At 50.2% G+C, this 18,718-nt stretch overlaps 1 protein-coding gene across 1 annotated transcript in view; it reads left to right on the forward strand.

Moving 5' to 3' along the window:
• The window catches only part of spag17 (sperm associated antigen 17), a 348,837-nt gene that overhangs the window by 156,740 nt on the left and 173,379 nt on the right, over window positions 1–18,718 (forward strand). The window contains 4 exon segments of the mRNA XM_086006806.1: window positions 4,910–5,017; window positions 6,298–6,374; window positions 7,127–7,237; window positions 12,614–12,768. Of these exon segments, the coding sequence (XP_085862932.1) occupies window positions 4,910–5,017; window positions 6,298–6,374; window positions 7,127–7,237; window positions 12,614–12,768 (451 nt within the window).

Genomic DNA, 18,718 nt, shown 5'->3' on the forward strand with positions numbered 1-18,718 from the left:
CTGGCTGGACGGGCTGCCGGCGAAGGTGGGGCGGCGGCCGGAAAGTAAGGTTCTGGCGTGTCTTGGTCCTCTTGTGGGGCCGCCGCCAACGCGGGAGGTCTGCCCCGCCATGGGGGAAGAGCCGGCCGAAACGGGAAGCTAAGGTCCAGGTGCGCCGGTTTGAGGCGGTCTACTGAAATAAGGTCTGGCTTCCCGCCGACATCGATAAGAAAAGCTTTGTCCCCCGTCTCCAATACTGGGAAGGGGCCGGTGTATGGTGCCTGCAGCGGGCCTCTGTGCGCGTCCCGGCGCACGAAGACGAACTCCACATGTCGTAAGTCTCGAGGCACGTAGGACGGCTGCGGGCCGTGTTGCGAAGTGGGCACTGGACGGAATTGCTGGGCCGCATCCTGGTGCAGGGAAAGCTGTCTGGCGGCCGACCATGGCTCCGTTGTCAGGGGGAGGAAGTCGCCTGGTACTCTGAGCGGTTGGCCGTAGACCATCTCGGCCGCAGAGGCGTGGAGGTCCTCTTTGGGCGCAGTACGCAATCCCAGGAGAACCCAGGGTAGTTTGTCGATCCAGCTGGTGTCGGCCAGGCTGGCGCGGAGGGAGGCTTTCAAAGAACGATGAAAGCGCTCGCAGAGCCCGTTGGCCTGCGGGTGGTAGGCTGTTATCCTGTGCAACTTGGTGCCGAGGCCGGCGATGATGGCATTCCACAAGTGGGAGGTGAACTGGGGGCCTCTGTCCGAGGATATGTCGGTCGGCACGCCGAACCGGGCCACCCATGTCGAGACGAATGCTCGCGCGACGTTGGTCGTGGTGGTGGAGGCGAGGGGAACCACCTCGGGCCATCTGGTGGTGTGGTCGACGATCGTGAGCAGGTGTGTAAAACCGTGCGACGGCGGCAAGGGGCCTACCAGATCGACGTGGACGTGGTCGAAACGCCTCTCGGGCACCGGGAAACACTCCAATGGCGCCTTGGTGTGCTGCTGGACCTTAGCGCGCTGACACGACACGCATGTGTTGGTCCAGTCTCTCACATCCTTGTGGAGTCCAGGCCAGACAAACTTGGCGGACATAAGTTTCTGAGACGCACGCATCCATGGATGTGAAAGGCCGTGGATGATGTCGAAAACTCGCTTGCGCCAGGCGGATGGAACGACCGGCCTAGGCGAGGGGACTGAGACGTCGCACAGGAGGGTTGTGCCGGCTGCGTGGAAGTGGATGTTGGCCAGGGTGAGGCTGGTAGTTGACGTCCTGAGGGTTGGATTTCCGCGTCGGCAGCCTGGTCTCTCGCCATGCTGGCGTAGTCGACGCCCAGGTGCACTGCGTGGAGTGAGGGTCTTGAGAGGCAGTCGGCCACCAAATTGTCCTTGCCGGCGACGTGGCGGATGTCCGTGGTGAACTCCGAGATGAAGTTGAGTTGGCGCTGTTGGCACGCGGACCAGGGTTCGGTTACTTTGGCCATGGCGAAAGTGAGCAGCTTGTGGTCCACGAATGCGGTGAACGGCCGGCCTTCCAGAAGGAAACGGAAGTGCCGGATTGCCAGGAACAGGGCCAGGAGCTCTCTGTCAAACGTGCTGTAGGCCTGCTCGTTCTTGCGCAGCTGTCGGCTGAAAAATGCCAGTGGCTGCCACGCGCCTTCGACCCACTGTTGCTGGACGGCGCCGACGGCGTGATCCGAGGCGTCCATGGTGAGGGCGGTCTTGGTGCCCGGGATGGGGTGGGCCAGTAGTGTGGCGTTGGCCAAGGCGCTTTTGGTCTGGTGGAAGGCTGTCGCCATCTCGCTGGACCAGGTGAGTTGCTCTTTGCCCGTTTTGCCCCTGGTGGCTTCGTAGAGGGGGCGCATGAGTGCGGCAGCCTTGGGCACGAACCGGTGATAGAAATTGACCATCCCCAAAAATTCCTGCAGCGCCTTAACCGAGGTGGGCTGGGGAAAGTCCGCCACCGCCTGCACCTTGGAAGGTAGGGGAATGGCTCCCCTTGGCGAGATTCTGTGGCCGAGAAAGTCAATTTGGGCTGCTCCGAACTGGCATTTGGCCGGGTTGACGATTAGCCTGTGTTGGCTGAGGCGCTGGAAAAGGGAGCGCAAATGCGCGATGTGCTCGGCCTTGCTGGTACTGGCCACGAGGATATCGTCCAGATAGACGAACAGGAAGTTCAGGTCCCGTAGGACGGAGTCCATGAGCCGTTGGAAGGCCTGTGCGGCATTCTTAAGCCCGAAGGGCATGCGCAGGAACTCGAACAGTCCGAAGGGGGTGATGACCGCCGTCTTCTGGACGTCTGCGTGGTGGACGGGGACCTGATGGTAGCCGCAAATCAGGTCGACCTTGGAAAAGACGGACTTTCCTGCTAGGTGTGCCGAGAAGTCTTGGATGTGCGGAATGGGGTATCTATCGGGCGTGGTGGCGTCGTTGAGCCGTCTGTAGTCGCCACAGGGGCGCCAGCCACCGCCCGGCTTGGGCACAATGTGGAGGGGGGACGACCAAGGGCTGTTCGAGCGGCGGATGATGCCCAGTTTTTCCATCATGGCGAATTCTTCCTTGGCCACCGCCATCTTGGCTGGGTCCAGGCGTCTGGCTCGAGCGAACACTGGTGGTCCCGTAGTGGCGATGTGGTGCTCGACCCCATGCTTGGCTGCCGCGGCTGAGAAGGTCGGTTGTGTGAGCCTTGGGAAATCTGCGAGTAGGCGGGCGTAGTCGTCATGCGCCGGGGCGGAGCAGGACCCGACGAGGGCCGGGCTGTTGCACTGCTGGCAGGCCAGTGAAGCAAAAGTTGCTGCGTCGATCAGGCGCCTGTCACGGACGTCGACCAGGAGTCCGTGGGCGCAAAGAAAATCGGCGCCCAGCAAAGGATGTGCCACCGAGGCCGTCACGAAATCCCACGTAAATCGCTGGCCGTTGAAACAAACCTCAGCCTGTCGCTTTCCGAAAGTAGCGATGGCTGCGCCATTTGCCGCCACGAGGGGTGGGCCGCTGCGGCCTGCCTGGATGTCGAGCTGGGAGGCAGGAATTATGCTGCATTGGGCTCCGGTGTCGCAAAGAATCTGCGCCCTGAAAGAGAGTCGGTTATGTACAGCAGTTTACCTGCGGTGCCGATGGCCATCGTGGCGGCGGGGGTGCGGTCGAGCGGGCCTAGGCGGCGGCGCGGGGCTGGTGCGTTGGACCGGGCGGCCATCTTGGTTTGATCGAAAGCGCAGGGTGCTCTGCAGCATTGGGCCTTGTGGCCGAAACGCACGTGGTAGTAGCATAGTTCTGCGGCCTGGCTTGGCGGCGCGCGCTCGGCGGTGTCGGGGAGCCTCGCGGCTGCACAGCCGAGTTGGGCGACGCCGAAAACTTTGTCCGCGGCGGCTGCCAGTTGTACGCAGTCCGTGATCGGGGACCCCGCGAGGGCAGTCTGTACCTGCTGAGGAAGCAGGCTGAGGAAAAGGGCCCGAAACAAAAAGCACTACGGTTCAGAGCCCAGGAGCGCAAGCATCCGACTCATCAACTGGGTCGGGGTAGAATCGCCGAGGCCTGGTAGTGAGAGGAGCCTGCGGGCCCTCTCCTCCTTGGACAGGCCGTAAGCCTGCAGCAAGCGGCCCTTAATGGTTGAGTACTTGCCGGTCTGTGGTGGGTTCCCCAGCAGGTCGAGAACTTCGGCGGCGGTAGAGCTTGCTAGTGCTGAGACTACGTGGAGGTACCTTTTTTCATCGTCTTGAACCCTGCGAAGGGTGAATTGGGCCTCCGAGTGCGCGAACCAAGCTGGTGCTTGGTGTTCCCAGAAGGTGGGGAGCTTCAAGGACGCGGCGCCGGCCGACATCAGGCTGCTGCTGGTTGCCATCGGGTCGTTGCTGGCCTCTGTAGGGCTGCGTGAGTCAAGGGCTTCGGCCGCCGACATTCGGGGTCACCAATGTGGGGGACTACGGTCTCCCGCATAAAGAAATAGGCAACACAGCGAGCTACAAGAAATAGGTCTTTACTCCAACTCTCACAATACAGTACTGAATTCGTGAAGCCCGCGAACCTGTGATGACTCACGGATTGGTCACCTGCTGGAACCTGATTGGTTTTCCTTCTCTCAGCAGCAGGCAAGTCTGAACGTGCCTTATTCCTCTCAGCTTGCAACTGTCTTGCGGGGGGAGGGGAATACAGCAGTTAAAAGGGGATTATACAGGTTTATCTACATACACACAGTGTTTCCCCAATGTGGCAACGCCACAGTGTCATACTTTAGCTGTCGCACTTCAAATGTCATGCTTTACTATATAGTCTTGACTCAACATGAGCGACACCACAAGTTATCTGCAAGAAATGTATTAAAAGACGTATACATGCACTTCCAGTCAAGTGACACTTCTTGTAAGAACTTCCTGTCGCTTTTTTTTGCCACACCTGTCAGGCATGCTTTCCTAACATTATAAAAGTTTCTGATTTTGTCAGCGCCACCCATTTTGGACTTCCAAGATCTCTGCTCCCTCCCTTCTACTGCTTCCTTCCATGTTGCCGATACCTCCTCTGTGAACAGATTCCTTCTCACCATGACACTCAACTTGACTTTGTAGCCTTGCTGCAGCTGCTCTCCCAAACTGTAACCTAATGACGCCCCCCCCCCCCCAATTATGACCCTATCCAAACTTCCCTCCACCCCATTGCACCCCGGCAGACTGTTTAACTCCATGTTACTGGCATTTTCTGGGGCACCTGTAAATTCTTCAATGTTTTTCAATGCTTTTAAAATCAACACCTGTTTCCTCCCTGTGTCGATGAAAAGTACAACCCTCAGGGAAAACATTTTTAGGAGCTGTAAAAGTAACAAGAATTTTTTTTTTAGATGAACTGTGACAACAAGTCAAATACGACTTTTCAACTTCTCTGAGATAACTTTGTTGAAAAAAGACAATTTAAGTTTTTATAGTCAATTGCTGAGTTTTCATTGTTTTTCTTTCCAGCAGATTTATTCACCAGAATTTCAGAGGAGACAGAATCATGCTCTCGCAGGTTCAATAGTAGCAGTTCAAGGGACAACAGCATGTCTTCCATGGAACTACCCTGTTCAGGTATAAGCCACTACCTTTTTAGACCTCATTTATAGGGTTCACAAAAGGGGAATAAAGTACTGTCCCAAAGTCTATGGCCTAGAAATTCAGTGGCCTGCGCCACCAGTTTGCGCCCAAAGAGGGCTTTTGCGCCTCTGGCCACAACCACCGCGATATCTAGCGGGGCGCTATTGGCGGCGTTAGCCTGTAGCGCTGCGCCGCCACCGATGACGTCATCGGTGTGCGCAGCGCCCCGCTACCGCCCCGAGCGCCATATTAGGTCGCAGCCGCCTCTTCCGCGCCGGCCGCAAACAGCGACCGGTACACAGGGGCCTACCTGTGGCGGTAGTGGGGCGAGTTAAGGTGGAGGTGCGGCCGGCCGGTTTTTCGGCGGCCGCCTGCCCGCACCTCCGTCCCCGGCCTCCTACCACCCCCCCCACCCCCCAGCATTGCTGGCTGTTTCCCGAGAGCCCGGCACTTCTCCTTGGTGCCAGGCTCATTTGCCGGCACTCGCGAGCGGGGATCGCGCTGTTGCAGGCACCTCCCCCTTAACAGTGGGAGGAAGGCCTGCAGTACCGCAGCCTGCCGTGCCGCAGCGGGTGGCGCTGCGGCACTTTGCGCGCCGATATTCAGTTTCAGCGCCCCAAGCGGGGCGCCGAAACCCTTGTTTAGCGGCCGGCTTCCACTTGGGGCACTGAAAGTGAATATCCCGATGGCGCAAGTGGCTCCGCGCGCAGCGGTAATTCCGGCGCCCAGGCGAGCTGGGCGCCCCAAACTGAATTTTTAGCCCTATGTTTTAAAAAAAATGTTTGTCAGACACTGTAGACAGAATTTGAGAGCTTAAAATGTAAAAGATTTTGTAAACTGACCAACTGATTCTGTAGATTTGTTATTCTCTAAGTAATGCCTTGGCATTGACTACATTTTGAGTCTCTGGACTTCATACACACAGTGGGTAGGATTGGGTGCAATTTTCACAGGGATTCTCACTATCATCTGCTGTAACTTAGTTTATGCTGTTTCTCGTTTAGTTGCACTTACGAGTGTAAAGAAGGTACACTTGAGGGGTAATTTTGCAAGCCCATGCTGCCAGCCGGGACTCTCGCCCACGAGCAGCGCATATTGGAAATTCAGGCAGCACTGACCATGAGGTGGTTGGAAAATCATGGGCAATGTGCATTGAATTTCCAATATGCACGACCAGCAGATGAAACCTCTCGTCAGTAATGCAAATTTGTAAAATTACTCCTTCACCGTGTCCAAAGATACAACAACTAAGATCTTCTTAAATTAATTTTCAGTGCAGTTTGAAGATACTTCTGAAATGGGTGATATGAAAAACAGAAAAGATAGTTTAGCAGATGCTGAAAATAAAAAGGTACAATTATAAATAATAATACAAATTAAAAACTGGAAAAGGGCATGTAAAAGGTACACTGCTTTATTTACATTGGGAGTGATTCCACAATCCAGCATTTGAAATGGACCACCACTCACATGGAGCACATCTTAGGAAATCACAGCCTTGCAGTCCAGGATTTTCCAAGGTGCGCCCCCTGCAAGTGCCTGTTGCCATGGGGAGAGCTGGATCACTGAATCACTCCCATTGTTCAAAAGCCCAGATATGTTTCTGCTGTTCTATGCTGTTTCTTTTATGTTATTTTTAAATTAAATGCAAGATGAGTAATTTTATAACCATATAGTCTTGGAGGGAGCCTCGCCTGCCATTTTGGTTGGACCACGCTTATAAAAACTTGCACGGCTGGATTGTAGATGCAGGAAAGGCTCCACTGACGAGCCTAGGTTTTGGTGGTCCCCAGAGCTTGACAATACCTGAACCGCAAAAACTTTTTAATGTCCCTGGAAAGGCTAAAGAAATCAGTAGCTCGGTAGCAAACAACTCACAACAAGTTTAAAGCAGTCTCAAATTCTGCTGGCGTCCTTAAATATTTCCAGCTTCAGTGTCAGGCATTTTTGGTGTTTCAAGAATTACAATTGAATTATAGCCTTTTGTAGTTCACTGACAATTTTTATCCTCCCTGTATATTCCAATCCATTTATTAAAATATGATTAGTTTCCATCAAGAGAGAGAATTTGAAGAAAAAACGCATTGTGTTTATTCCTGTTAGGATAAACCTGACAGCCTGAAGATTGATATAAAAGATATACAAAAGCTGCAGCTCCGATCACTAACGGAATGGTGGTTTGCCGAGCAGCATGATCCACTTGTTCTGATACAGGTAACCCAATCATCACTATCTTAAGTAAAACCTGAGGATTGCTTCCAAATTACTTTTATGATGAGGTTTTATGCACTTGTACTAAGGAGATCAATGGAGACATGCCAAGAAAATTAGATGATGCTAGACTGCTCATATCTGCCATTATGGTACCAACTGTATCTACAGGCCTGTGCAAGCCGCCTTGTCAAAGAAGAAAGAAAACATTTTACAGCCAATTAAGTACTTTTGAAGCGTAACCACTGTTATAACGTAGGAAAACGTGGCAGCCAATTTGTGCACAGTAAGGTCCCTCAAACAGCAATGAGATAAATGACCAGATATTGGTTGAGGGATAAATATGATGTTGGTTGAGGGATAAATAGTGGTCAGAACTCTTCTTCAAATAGTGGCCATGAGATCTTCCACATCCACTTGACATGGTAGACATGGCGTTGGAATAATGTCTCATCTGAAGGAGAAGTGTCAGCGTAGATTATGTGCTGAAGTGTCAATGACTAAAAGGAACTGTCTCCAGAAGCTCAAGATCAGTAGGGAGATAAGTTAATATCTGCTGCATTCAGGCCTCCAGCCAATTTCCAGCATGGGGATGACACTGCCAGAGACGGTCAAGATGACTAGCCTTCAACTTTTATGGCTACTGCTCCTTCCAGGCACGTAGATCACCTATAGTTTCACCTAGCTTGCTGTCCACAGATGTGTCAAACAGGTGACTGGTGCATTGTTCAGCAGGACCAAAACTTCAATTTTTTTCCTGTTGAACAGCAGCAGTATCATGATATACCTATGCAAGTTCACTACACTGCTGCATTTCCCAAAGTGCAAGGTTTCAGTGATGACATTGCTGTGGCTGATCCACCCCCTCCATTTAATGCAGTGTCCCACATGAATTGAAAGGAGGTAAATTCAGCAGCCAATAACCTTGGCAGACTTCTTTGTGTTAAACTTCATTGTCATCTGTGTGAAGATATCTTGTCCACATCAATGGCATTTACCAAGTCCATGACCTATTTCCATGCAATCCAGATAGCTCACCTCCTCAGAGGGAGCCCCTCCAATTCAAAGGGAGCAACCTTCCTTTGCTTCAACTCTCTGAACCACCTTGTAGTCTCCATTGACATCTTCCAAATCCAGCAGAAAGAACTGACAAACTGTGCACTTTAACAGCATAGAAAGCACAGATGCCCTTTTAAGATGCAGCAGCTCTAGTTATCGTGCCCCTGCTGGCCTCCTTGCCCCAACACACAGCCCAATCAGTGCTAGGAGTACTGAAACATTATTTCAATTAAAGGATCTCGAAATGTACCAGAAAATCCACACCTCTGCAATGCGAGATGATCTTGTGCACTTCTGATTGTATTACCACTGTGCACCAAGCGGAATGTCAGTCCTGTAATTATTAAGTTATCTCAAGTGGTGTTGTTCAAAGTCAAAAAAAAATTTGAAAGCCTTTCCTTTCTCCTGTAAATTTCTGACTCCTTTTTTCAACTTTTCTTTCTGTCTCCCTTTCAATACGTTTTCAGTTTTTCACTCTCCCTCTGATCAGGAATTTCCTCGGAGCTGCTCCTGCTCCACCACCAGAACCTCTCCAGAAGTATGGCAGGCATGTGTAAACGGGATGTCCACCACACTTCCGTACAAGCTACGCTGATGGAGTGGAAGTAGCTCCGCAGATATTCCCAGCCTTCCTCTCCCTCCTTTCTTATTCACTCTCATTTCCAGATCTGTATCTCTCTTCATTCAGACTTTGCCTCAATCTCCTTTTCTGTATTTCTCTTTTTTCTCTGTCTTACATTCTGTCTGTATGCTTCTGTTCTGGGCTTGTCCATCTGTCTGTTTTTTTTCTTTTTCTCTCAGCTTCTCTGGAGACTTGGGCTCCAACCATCTCATAGCTGCAGAACTGATCTTTTTCTGCACAAAGCCATGGCTCTCTACTTCTCTCTTAAGGAATCCAATCACCATAGAAATATTTTGGACCTTGGAGCAAGCAAGAAGCAGAGAAACTCAATAGCCTTGACTTGGTGCATGGAGCAGAGAACTTTGGCCAAGAACTTAGCTCTTCAGTGGGCCTTGAATTGGAAGGGGTGCAGAACTCTTGGCCTAGAAATTAGGTTGCGTAGTTTCTGTTTTTCAGACACTACGCGGCCCACTAAGGCCCCAAAATGGCAGGCAGGAAGTGAGCATGCACTTCCGGCCGGAGATTTTCCGGCCACCATATTGGGTAAGGACAAGCAAGAGGCATCCTTTACCCACACCTGAAGCAGGCGTTGGACCCTTTGCATATGCAAATAAGGGGCCTAACATCTGCTTGAGGTCCCCGCTGCAACATTGGTTTGCCCTGAGGCAGCCAGCACCATTGAGGGCTGCACTCAAAGAAACCAGCCCTGTGGAACAGCTGCCAACCAAGAAGGTAAGTAACTTACCTGAATGTGTAAGGAGGAGTGCTCCTTCCGACCCCACATTAAAGGACCTGACCCAAACCTCGCTGCTGCTCCTGACCCCTGATCGCACTCTTTCCCCCCTTCACACCTGACCATTGATCGAGGCCCCAACCTGACATCTGGATCCACTTACCTGAGGGCCAGTGTGACGCTAGCATTGACCCGATTTTTCTTTGCACTTCCTCCAATCTTCGCCAGTTGGACGTTGCACTGCGCCAGCTCTATGGCAATGAGTTCTGAGTCCCAAAATTGCAGGAGCCTCTGACTTCACCATTCTGTCGCGGTGTACTTACCCTTCGTCCCCCAAGCACCAGAAATTGAGCACTCACAAATTTCTAGGCCCTTGTGTTTTACTGGTCCCTTGTAACAGAGCTACCTCAACTATGACATCACTGATATGCAGTTTTGGCATGAAAGGTTCCCACCAGTAATCTCAAAATTACCCCATCTAGAAATGCTATATTAACAATGGGAGCAGCAACACTCTTTGCTACATTATTATAGCCATTACACAACATTGGGTTGTGAGGTCTCGCCCTTTTAAATTACAGAGCTGAAAGAGGAAAATGTACAGAGCTCGGAGATCACAGGGATGTAGCCAGTAAAACTGTACAAGAAACCATTTTTTTTTAAATCGAAGTATTTTAAATATTACTAACAAATGAATTACAGTTTTTTTTTTCTTGGTCAGGTAGGTGTTTAATAGGCATGTAAACCTATCATCATGCTTAAGAATCTCCAAACCAAGCTACTAAGAAATCCACCCAAGTAAACTTTCTCTTTGCCTTATATGCAATGCATGCTCTGTACCTACATTTCATATGCCAGTTAACTAAGTCCAGAGAGCTTAGGCGAGGTTGGCAAGAATCAATGCTTAGGGATGCCCAAGTATGCCCAAACATGCTGGTGCAGTTTAACCAGCTAAAACAGCACACAATATTAGCACAAAGCACTGCTAAGTGAGATTATAATAGAAAATGAAGAGAAATGGCACTGACATATTCTAGCTGTACAGAATTTCCATATCATGTTTTCTGAATCATGATCTGGTTATTTTAAGTATGTATAAGATAGATAATGCTACAGAGATCTATTTGATAGAACAAGATCTATCTAGTTTCAAGTTATAAGAATTTCTTTGTTATATATTTTATATGAATCTGTAGATAGGCCTAAGTGCAGGAATATTTAAATTGGAGGCCATCTTTGTTAAGAATCTCTTTGTCTTGATGAGAAGTCCTGAGTAACATAATCTACATCTGCCTGCCTAGAGTGGTGGACTTTGATATTCAACGAGGAAATGCTACCTTTGGTTAAGTCTTTGGCCACGGAATTCAGCTGTTAAGGCTGGTTTCGACAAAAAATGGCAGCCGCCTCAAGCGTGCAACGCTGATTTGACGCATGTCCTGCTATTTTGGACGTCGCCGTTCGACTGCACGCCCTCTCCAAATCATGCACAGCAAACGTGTGTTCAGCTGCACGAGGGACCCCCCGCCAGCGGTATATAAAGAGATCATCAACAACTTGCAGGTGACTTGCTTTTTGATTTCTACTGGTTCTGTGTAAGCTTGTGCAACCGTTTGGAGCTTTCTACAGTTATTTAAAGTTGGTGAGTTGACAGGGAGTGGTGCTGCAAGTGGAGAAGGCTTTGCTTCTGAATTCAAGGGTTCTGTTCAGACCACTTGCTCCCAGTCATGGGGGCTCTACTTGCAGTCCCCCTCGCGCTGGAGCAGGACAGGGAGATGGAGCAGAGGCAGCAAAGAAGAGGACAAGATGCTCGCAGAGGGAGGAGAAGGAAAGGAGGGCGGGCTCTCAGCAGGAGACCTTACTCATCTAGGGTCTTCTGAGAGCACTTCTCCTACCTGCACTTAAGCCAGAAGCAGTGTATTCGGAGGCTCCGCTTCACCAAGGGAGGTGGGCACAGAACTCTGCCACCTCTTGGAACCAGATCTGCAACCTCAGAGCAGGGCGACGACGGTGTTGCCATTGGCCCTCAAGGTAACCATCCCCTTAGTTTTTTCATTAGCAGGTCCTTCCAGTCAGGAGCCAGAGACATAGCTAACATCTCTCAGTTCGCCATCCGTCACTGCATCCGGAGGTCACAGAGGCTCTGTACTCCAGGAGAAGGGACTTCATTGTCCTCTCTCGGAACACAGAAGCAGGAGGAGCGCACATGTGACATTGCCAGGATATCGGGCTTCCCCATGGTGCAGGGTGCCATCGACTGCACACACGTGGCTTTGCAAGCGCTGCATATCAATCCTGAGATGTACCTCAACCACATCCTTCATCTTTTAAAAGTGGCTCAATTGATAGCATTATATGCAAGGATTTCCCAGGCTGAGGATAAGTACAACAGCTACTCCCATTGCTTTAGTTAAATGCTGAAAGCCACATATCTAATTCACTGCGATGAGGTATACCTCCGCAGAGGCCGAGGTAAGTACCACATTAAATTGTTAAAGGATTCTAAGTATCTCAAAATGCTTTGTCATTTTGTCTCAAACAGTTTTAAAGTACTAGTGAGAAGTAAGTTCTCTATGGTTAATTTAATCCACTGATTTATTCTTGCTTCTGCAAAAGTTTACATCTTAAAAATGCATTACAATGAGTAGTTTTAGCCTAAGTTACACAGTCTGTCAATGTGGTGTCTTTCTGCCATTTCGAGTATATGGTGGTATCCACTATTACTTCTAGTGTAAACCCTGCAGTTTAGGGACAAATTGTTCGCCATGTGGTAGACTTTCCTATAAACCACGCATTTCTACTCGGAAGGAATGCAGGCTTACATGTGGAAGTAAAGTTTTGCATTGACGATGAATGAAGAGTATTTGGAAGTAAAGCAAATTATACAAATCTGGCATCACCTGTAAAGAAAATTACAACCATTGTTTCCATTTTTAACAATATAACCATACAGTATGTATATTTTCAGGTTCTTCAGGAAGCTGTTCCATTTTATAGATGTGTGGATACATACTACTACAGACAGGACAACTCTACACTACTGGTCTTGCATAACCCCATGAACAAACAGCACCAGTGCAAACAATCCTGGGAAGCTGCCCTTCACTCTGATGTTGGGTTCAGGTGTGTACTCCTGCAGACCTGGTTTTCTGTTTAAGTGAAAATAGTAGGTTATTGAAATTAACTTTCTCCAGATCAGAGATGTGTTAAGAGAAGCTTTGGATAGGATTTGTGTATAATTTTGAGTTCAGCACTGAACTAGCTTCACCAGAGGTGTAACCTGTACATTTTTAAACATAAGAGTGGTAATTTTATGCCAGTGGCATCGGTACCATCAGCAGGATTTGTCTGAGCACAGATCGTGAAATTAGTTGTCGAGCAGTTTTTTTTTCTGTCGTGTCTCGTGGTTTGTATGGGGATCGGGCAGAAAGGCGCGCCATCATGTATGTCTGTGTTATTTAATCCTGTTCATTCTGAGCAGAAAACTAATCATGCATGATCCAGCATTCTAACAACAAATTACAGCAGGCTTGATGTTTGGGCAGCAAACGTCAGTGTTCTTGCTCAGGCCAACATCGAAGCTTTGACCACGCTCAATCAGCTCCGATGGACAGATCACATTGTCCGCATGCCCAATACGAGAGTCCCAAAACAAGCGCTCTACTCGGAGCTCCGGCACGGCAAGAGAGCCCCAGGTGGGCAGAGGAAACGCTTCAAGGACACCCTCAAAGCCTCCTTGAAAAAGTGTAACATCCCCACCGACACCTGGGAATCCCTGGCCCAAGACCGCACAAAGTGGAGGAGAAGCATCCGGGAAGGCGCCGAACACCTCGAGTCTCTTCGCTGGGAGCAAGCGGAAGCCAAGAGCAGGCAGCACAAGGAGCGCACGTCAACCCAAGCACCCCACCCACCCGCCCCTTCAACCACCATCTGCCCCACCTGTGACAAAGACTGTAGGTTCCGCATTGGACTCATCAGTCACCTGCAAACTCATTTTTAATGTGGAAGCAAGTCATCCTCGGTTCCGAGGGACTGCCTAAGAAGAAGATATTCAAAACAGAAGTCGATAGCTTTCTGACTAGTAAGGGCATCAAGGGATATGGTGATAAGGCCAGTGAATGGAATTGAGGCAGATAATCAGCCATGATCTCATTGAATGGCAAAGCAGGCCTGAAGGGCCGAATGGCCTACTCCTGCTCCTATTTCTTATGTTCTTATGTAATGTACTGTGTCACTTTCTGTTGCGCTTGAGTATATACCTCTATGACATTAAGTGAGAGAGTAAGGAATGAAGGACAGAACAAATGAAACAGGTACTAACCCACAATTGAGGAGTAGCTTCCAGCTTCACCTTGCCCCATTCCCTGTATCTGCTCATAATCGATGATGTCCATCATGACTTCCTCAGAAGATGTCAGTGGCGTTAGATTAGTGGATCTTTGTCTGGTACGGTTTGCTGCCTCCTATTGTGAACTAATTTGGTCTACAAACAGTAAAATATTGTTCAGATGATGTAAGTTTGAAAAGCATATAGATAGTGACACTGAAGTGGCCATCATGTGTGCATTTGAATACATCAGTCAGAATTTTCCCGTTGCCGAGCGTGCGGGTTTGGGAGCGGGTTGGCAGTAAAAATCCCGGAAATAACGAGCACGTCGGGAATCCGCCATCATCCCGCTGCATCATGCATTTAACTTGGGTGGCTTTGAAGGCATGACCTGGACCTGATCGGCAGAGGTGGGCAACCTCATTTAAATCATTAAATGCTTGTTGAGAGACCCTTAAGAGTGTTTTTAACGCCAGCTTTTGACTTTAACTGCAGGAGCACGGGATTCACGGATGTTGGGTATCTCGCCTGTGAAGGGGAGGCAGAAGCTCAATGGCCAGTGGCGAGTTCATTCATTGAGAGCTGGGAAAAGCACATAAATACTCCAACATTACACCTCATTACTTGCCTCATGGAAAGGCTCTTGCTCACTCCATTTTGTCCACAGATTTGGGTGTCAGCAGCTTGCAGGTCATTTTTGAAACCTGGGAAGCCACTCTCGCCACATTGCTACTCACTATCACATCATTGAGGGTTGGCCCTATGATTGCTACTTTACCTGCCATCTACTACATCAGCATGGGTTCCACTTATACTGTCTCACCTTGGTCCTCAGAATCAGACCAAAATGAGGCCCACCACCAACAACAGCAGCAACCACAACAGTAGCCTTCTCCTCAATGACCTAATGCTCCACAGGAGAGAGGGGGGCATCACAGGGCTGCAGCGCGCCGGGGGGGGGCGGCGGAGGGTGGGGTAACAATACTCCCAGCACAGAGTATACAGGCAAAGGATGAGCTTCCTCAACATGACTGAGCAGCAGTGCTTCAGGAGGCTCAAGCTATCGCGCCAGGTCGCCGCAGACATTTGTAGCTTGCTGGAACAGGACGCGCTGCCCAGAGGTCCTGGTGGACACACCTTACCAGTGGCTGTAACTTCTTCGCCTCAGGCTCCTTCCAGGGATCTTCAGCAGACATTTGCGGGATCTCGCAGTCAGCAGCCCACAGATGCGTCTACCAGATCACCGATGCCATGTTTGACAAGTCAGACGTATCAACTTTGCCACTGATGAGGCCAGTGTTGCTGAGCGGGCACTCGGCTTTGCGACTCTGGCTGACTTCCCACAGGTGCAGGGCGCCATCGACTGCACTCGTGTCTATCAGGAGTGTTTGTGAACTGCAAGGACTTCCTCTCCCTCAATGTGCAGCTCATCTGCAACCATAAAAAGATGATTATGCATGTGTGCGCCAGATTCCCTGGCAGCTGTCATGACTCTTTCGTTCTGCACCAGTCCACCCTCCCTCAGCTCTTCGCATCCCCAAACAGACTTACCAGCTGGCTGCTTGGAGACAAGAGCTATCCACTGAAGACATGGCTCATGACACCCTTGAGGACGCCAAGTACTGAGGCCGAGGAGCATTATACTGAGAGTCACATGTCCACCAGATGTGTCATGGAATAAACAATAGGCACGCTGAAGATGCGCTTCAGATGCCTTGACAGATCTGGAGGAGCCCTTCACCAGCCAGGGCCTCCAGAATCATTGTTGTCTGCTGCGCACTGCACAACATAGCATAGCAGCGAGGATTGGAGCTGCTGAAGGAGCAAGGCGCACATCGCACAGCCTCTTCAGAGGAGGAAAAGGAGGAGCAGCAGGTGGAAGACGAGGAGGAGGAACCTGAGGTGGAGATGGGACCAGCAGCGGCGCACATTGCTGCCCAGGAGGCCCGGGATGGCCTCATCATAGCCAGATTTATTTAACTTGCTCCAATGCAGCCACATGGCTGCCACATGCTGTACTAAGATCCCCCCCAACAACCCCATAAAGCATCCCTACAATGACCAAGCCATTCCTCTTGCCCAAAGTCCCAGTGCTCAAGGTTAACTAATGCATCACCATTCACTCCAAGTGACAAAGCCACTTCCAAGGTTTGAGGCAAAATGGACAAGACTCGAAAGTGGTGCAAAGAAAAACATTTATGTGGATCATCAAAATAATTGAAACTTAACATTAACATTTTTTGATACACTCACGTGCATACCCGGTGCGTCTACTTTTGTGTCATTTTTCTTTTCCAAGTGCTTCTATGAGGTACAACCCCTGTAGCTTCAGCAGAGGTAGAGGCAGGTTGCTCACTTCCCTGTTGCGACTCGTTAGACACTTTTGGCAGACATCCTCTGGGTTTTGGAGCCTGTGACGGCCCCGCCAAAGTCTGCTCCTCCTGCGACTGTACAGGTGTAGACTCGGCCATCGGGATCCGAGGAAGCAGGTGGGGCTCTGACTGAGGGGGAGGCAACGGGGGAGAAGTGGGAGCGCTTTGAGCAGTGCCCCCACTTCCATGTTCCCTCTCACCATCATCCCTTTCATGGGCCACCTGCACTTCCCTGCTAGCAAGGAGCTGGAGATCACCTTGCTGCACAGCAGTGGGGTGCTGAACACTCAAGTCTATGTTTCTATCCCTCCTTGAGAGGAGGTCTATGAGTGCCTGCCATCTGTTGTCCACAGCTAGCATGTGCTCATGTGAGTGGCGCATTTGCTGCTCCATGCAGGTGGCCATCCTTTCCATGGAACTGCACATCGTCACCATCACCTGCGACATGGTGTTGCTCATGTTGGAGATGGACTCCTCCATTCTCTGCACATTTGCAGACATCGCGGCTGCAAAAGATGTCAGAGCCTCCTGCAGTTGCTGCTGCCCTTCCAAGATCACCCTCTTTCTCGATGGCCCCCCAAGGCTCAGCGTCTGCATGCAGCTCAGCAGACTTTGGAGCATCCTGCGCTCTCCGGCAAGGAGTCTCCACTGCTGTTCCTGTCAACACCACCTGCTCTTGCTCACTTGTGAGTTGTGAGACACCAGGTGACAACTCTACTCTATGGCGCACAGGACCCACCAAGTTGTGCATATCTGCGCTGTTGCCGGGTGTGCTTGAGCCTGCTGACGGTGCACCCTCAGAGGCTGGAGGCTCCTCTGAGGCGTCGTCTTCCTCCTCCGGCTGGACAGTGGAGGGGACAGTTGATGGACCTGTGGGAGAGTACAGGGATGAATTAGAAGTGTTATAATAAGTGTGTAACATTAACATTATGCACAGAATGGCATTTCACTGGCTGCTGACATCAGTCACTAAATGAGTGACTGCTGTATGCCATGTGGCTTTGAGATGTGATTCTGTCACCAGGTTGCTGGGATGTCCCCCTCTCTCCGTCTTCCACTGCCAGCATCTTTCCAACTCCCAAGATCTCCACAGCCCCCTCCTCTGCTGCTGTTAGTTGGGTGAAGACTGGAGGGCCACCTCCGGCTCTCTGTCTCTCCCACGTGTTCTGGGCTCTTTTCTCCTGCAAGGAGGGAAAGAAGAGAAGTTTGAGTGAGCAATGGAATGAGTGTAAGGAATGGATGGGTTACATCTGTAGAGGGTGACTATGAGGGACTGGGGTGACAATGCCAAATGGTCTCCTTCTGTGGTGTTACTTGCTATGATTGCATTAGGATGAGGGCGAGTGTGAGGGGTGGTTAGTCAGATGGGGATGTGAGTATGTACATAGAGAGGGGTGGGTGGACGTGCAAGGTATGTTGGTGTGAAGAATGATGTGCAGGAGTAGGCTTGGGAAGGCAGAGTGGTGGGAATGTGTTGGCAGGCACATCAGGATGAAGGTGAGTGTGGCATTGCACTCACCTTTCCTGACCTCATGCGATAATTGAATCATTTCCTGCACAGGATCCATGTCCTCCTGACCACATCCCTGCTGCTGACCTCCTCAGCTATATCCAGCCAGGCTCTTTTGGTCTCTTTTGGAGGTCTCCTTCGCCTATCAGCAGGGAAGAGGAACTCCCTGCGTGCTCTGACTGCCTCCAATAGAATATGCAGGGATACATCTGAAAACCGTGTTGCAGCCCTCTGCCTTTGGCTATCCATCCTTCCTACTTTATAATAGTACTCAGGCCTTTGTATGTCAGATTCCACCCTCATCTAGCAACCTTCAAATGAGTTGAGTGCAAGGCTGCTTTAAATATCAGCTCTGAAAACAAGTCATCGATGACGTCATCAGACCCGCTCCATTTAATAGGACCGGGAAATGCACACGAGCCTTTCAATTGGGGCCATTAAGTTAAAGTCGCTGAGACATTGCATTTCCGACCCGCTACGCACCCCGCACGCACAAAACCCAACTCCAAGGTAAAGATTCCGGCCATCATGTTTGTGTTGCTAGGGTGTTTGATATGAGGGCCTTATAAGAAATGAATGTACCAGCAATGGTAAAGGCATGAATTATAAGCAACAAGAGTGTTCTTGTGTTATCTGAGTGCTTTGCATGGAGTAACCGTAAAGGTGCAACAGGTTGAGAGGAAACGGCTTGTGGCTTGCATTCTTGGCCTAGGTATTTGATATGGGGCACTTTTGGGCCACCTTACCTTTACAGTTCTCCTCGGTTCTGACACATTCTTCCTTGCATGGATCCAGATTTGTTGGATACTGAAAACGACATTAAGGGGTAGATTTTGCCAAACCTGTCGGGAAGAAGGCGGGACT

The sequence above is a fragment of the Somniosus microcephalus genome, chromosome 14, assembly GCF_052327205.1.
Source record: "Somniosus microcephalus isolate GS21.2 chromosome 14, FLI_Smic_1.0, whole genome shotgun sequence".
In the NCBI taxonomy this organism is placed as follows: domain Eukaryota; kingdom Metazoa; phylum Chordata; class Chondrichthyes; order Squaliformes; family Somniosidae; genus Somniosus; species Somniosus microcephalus.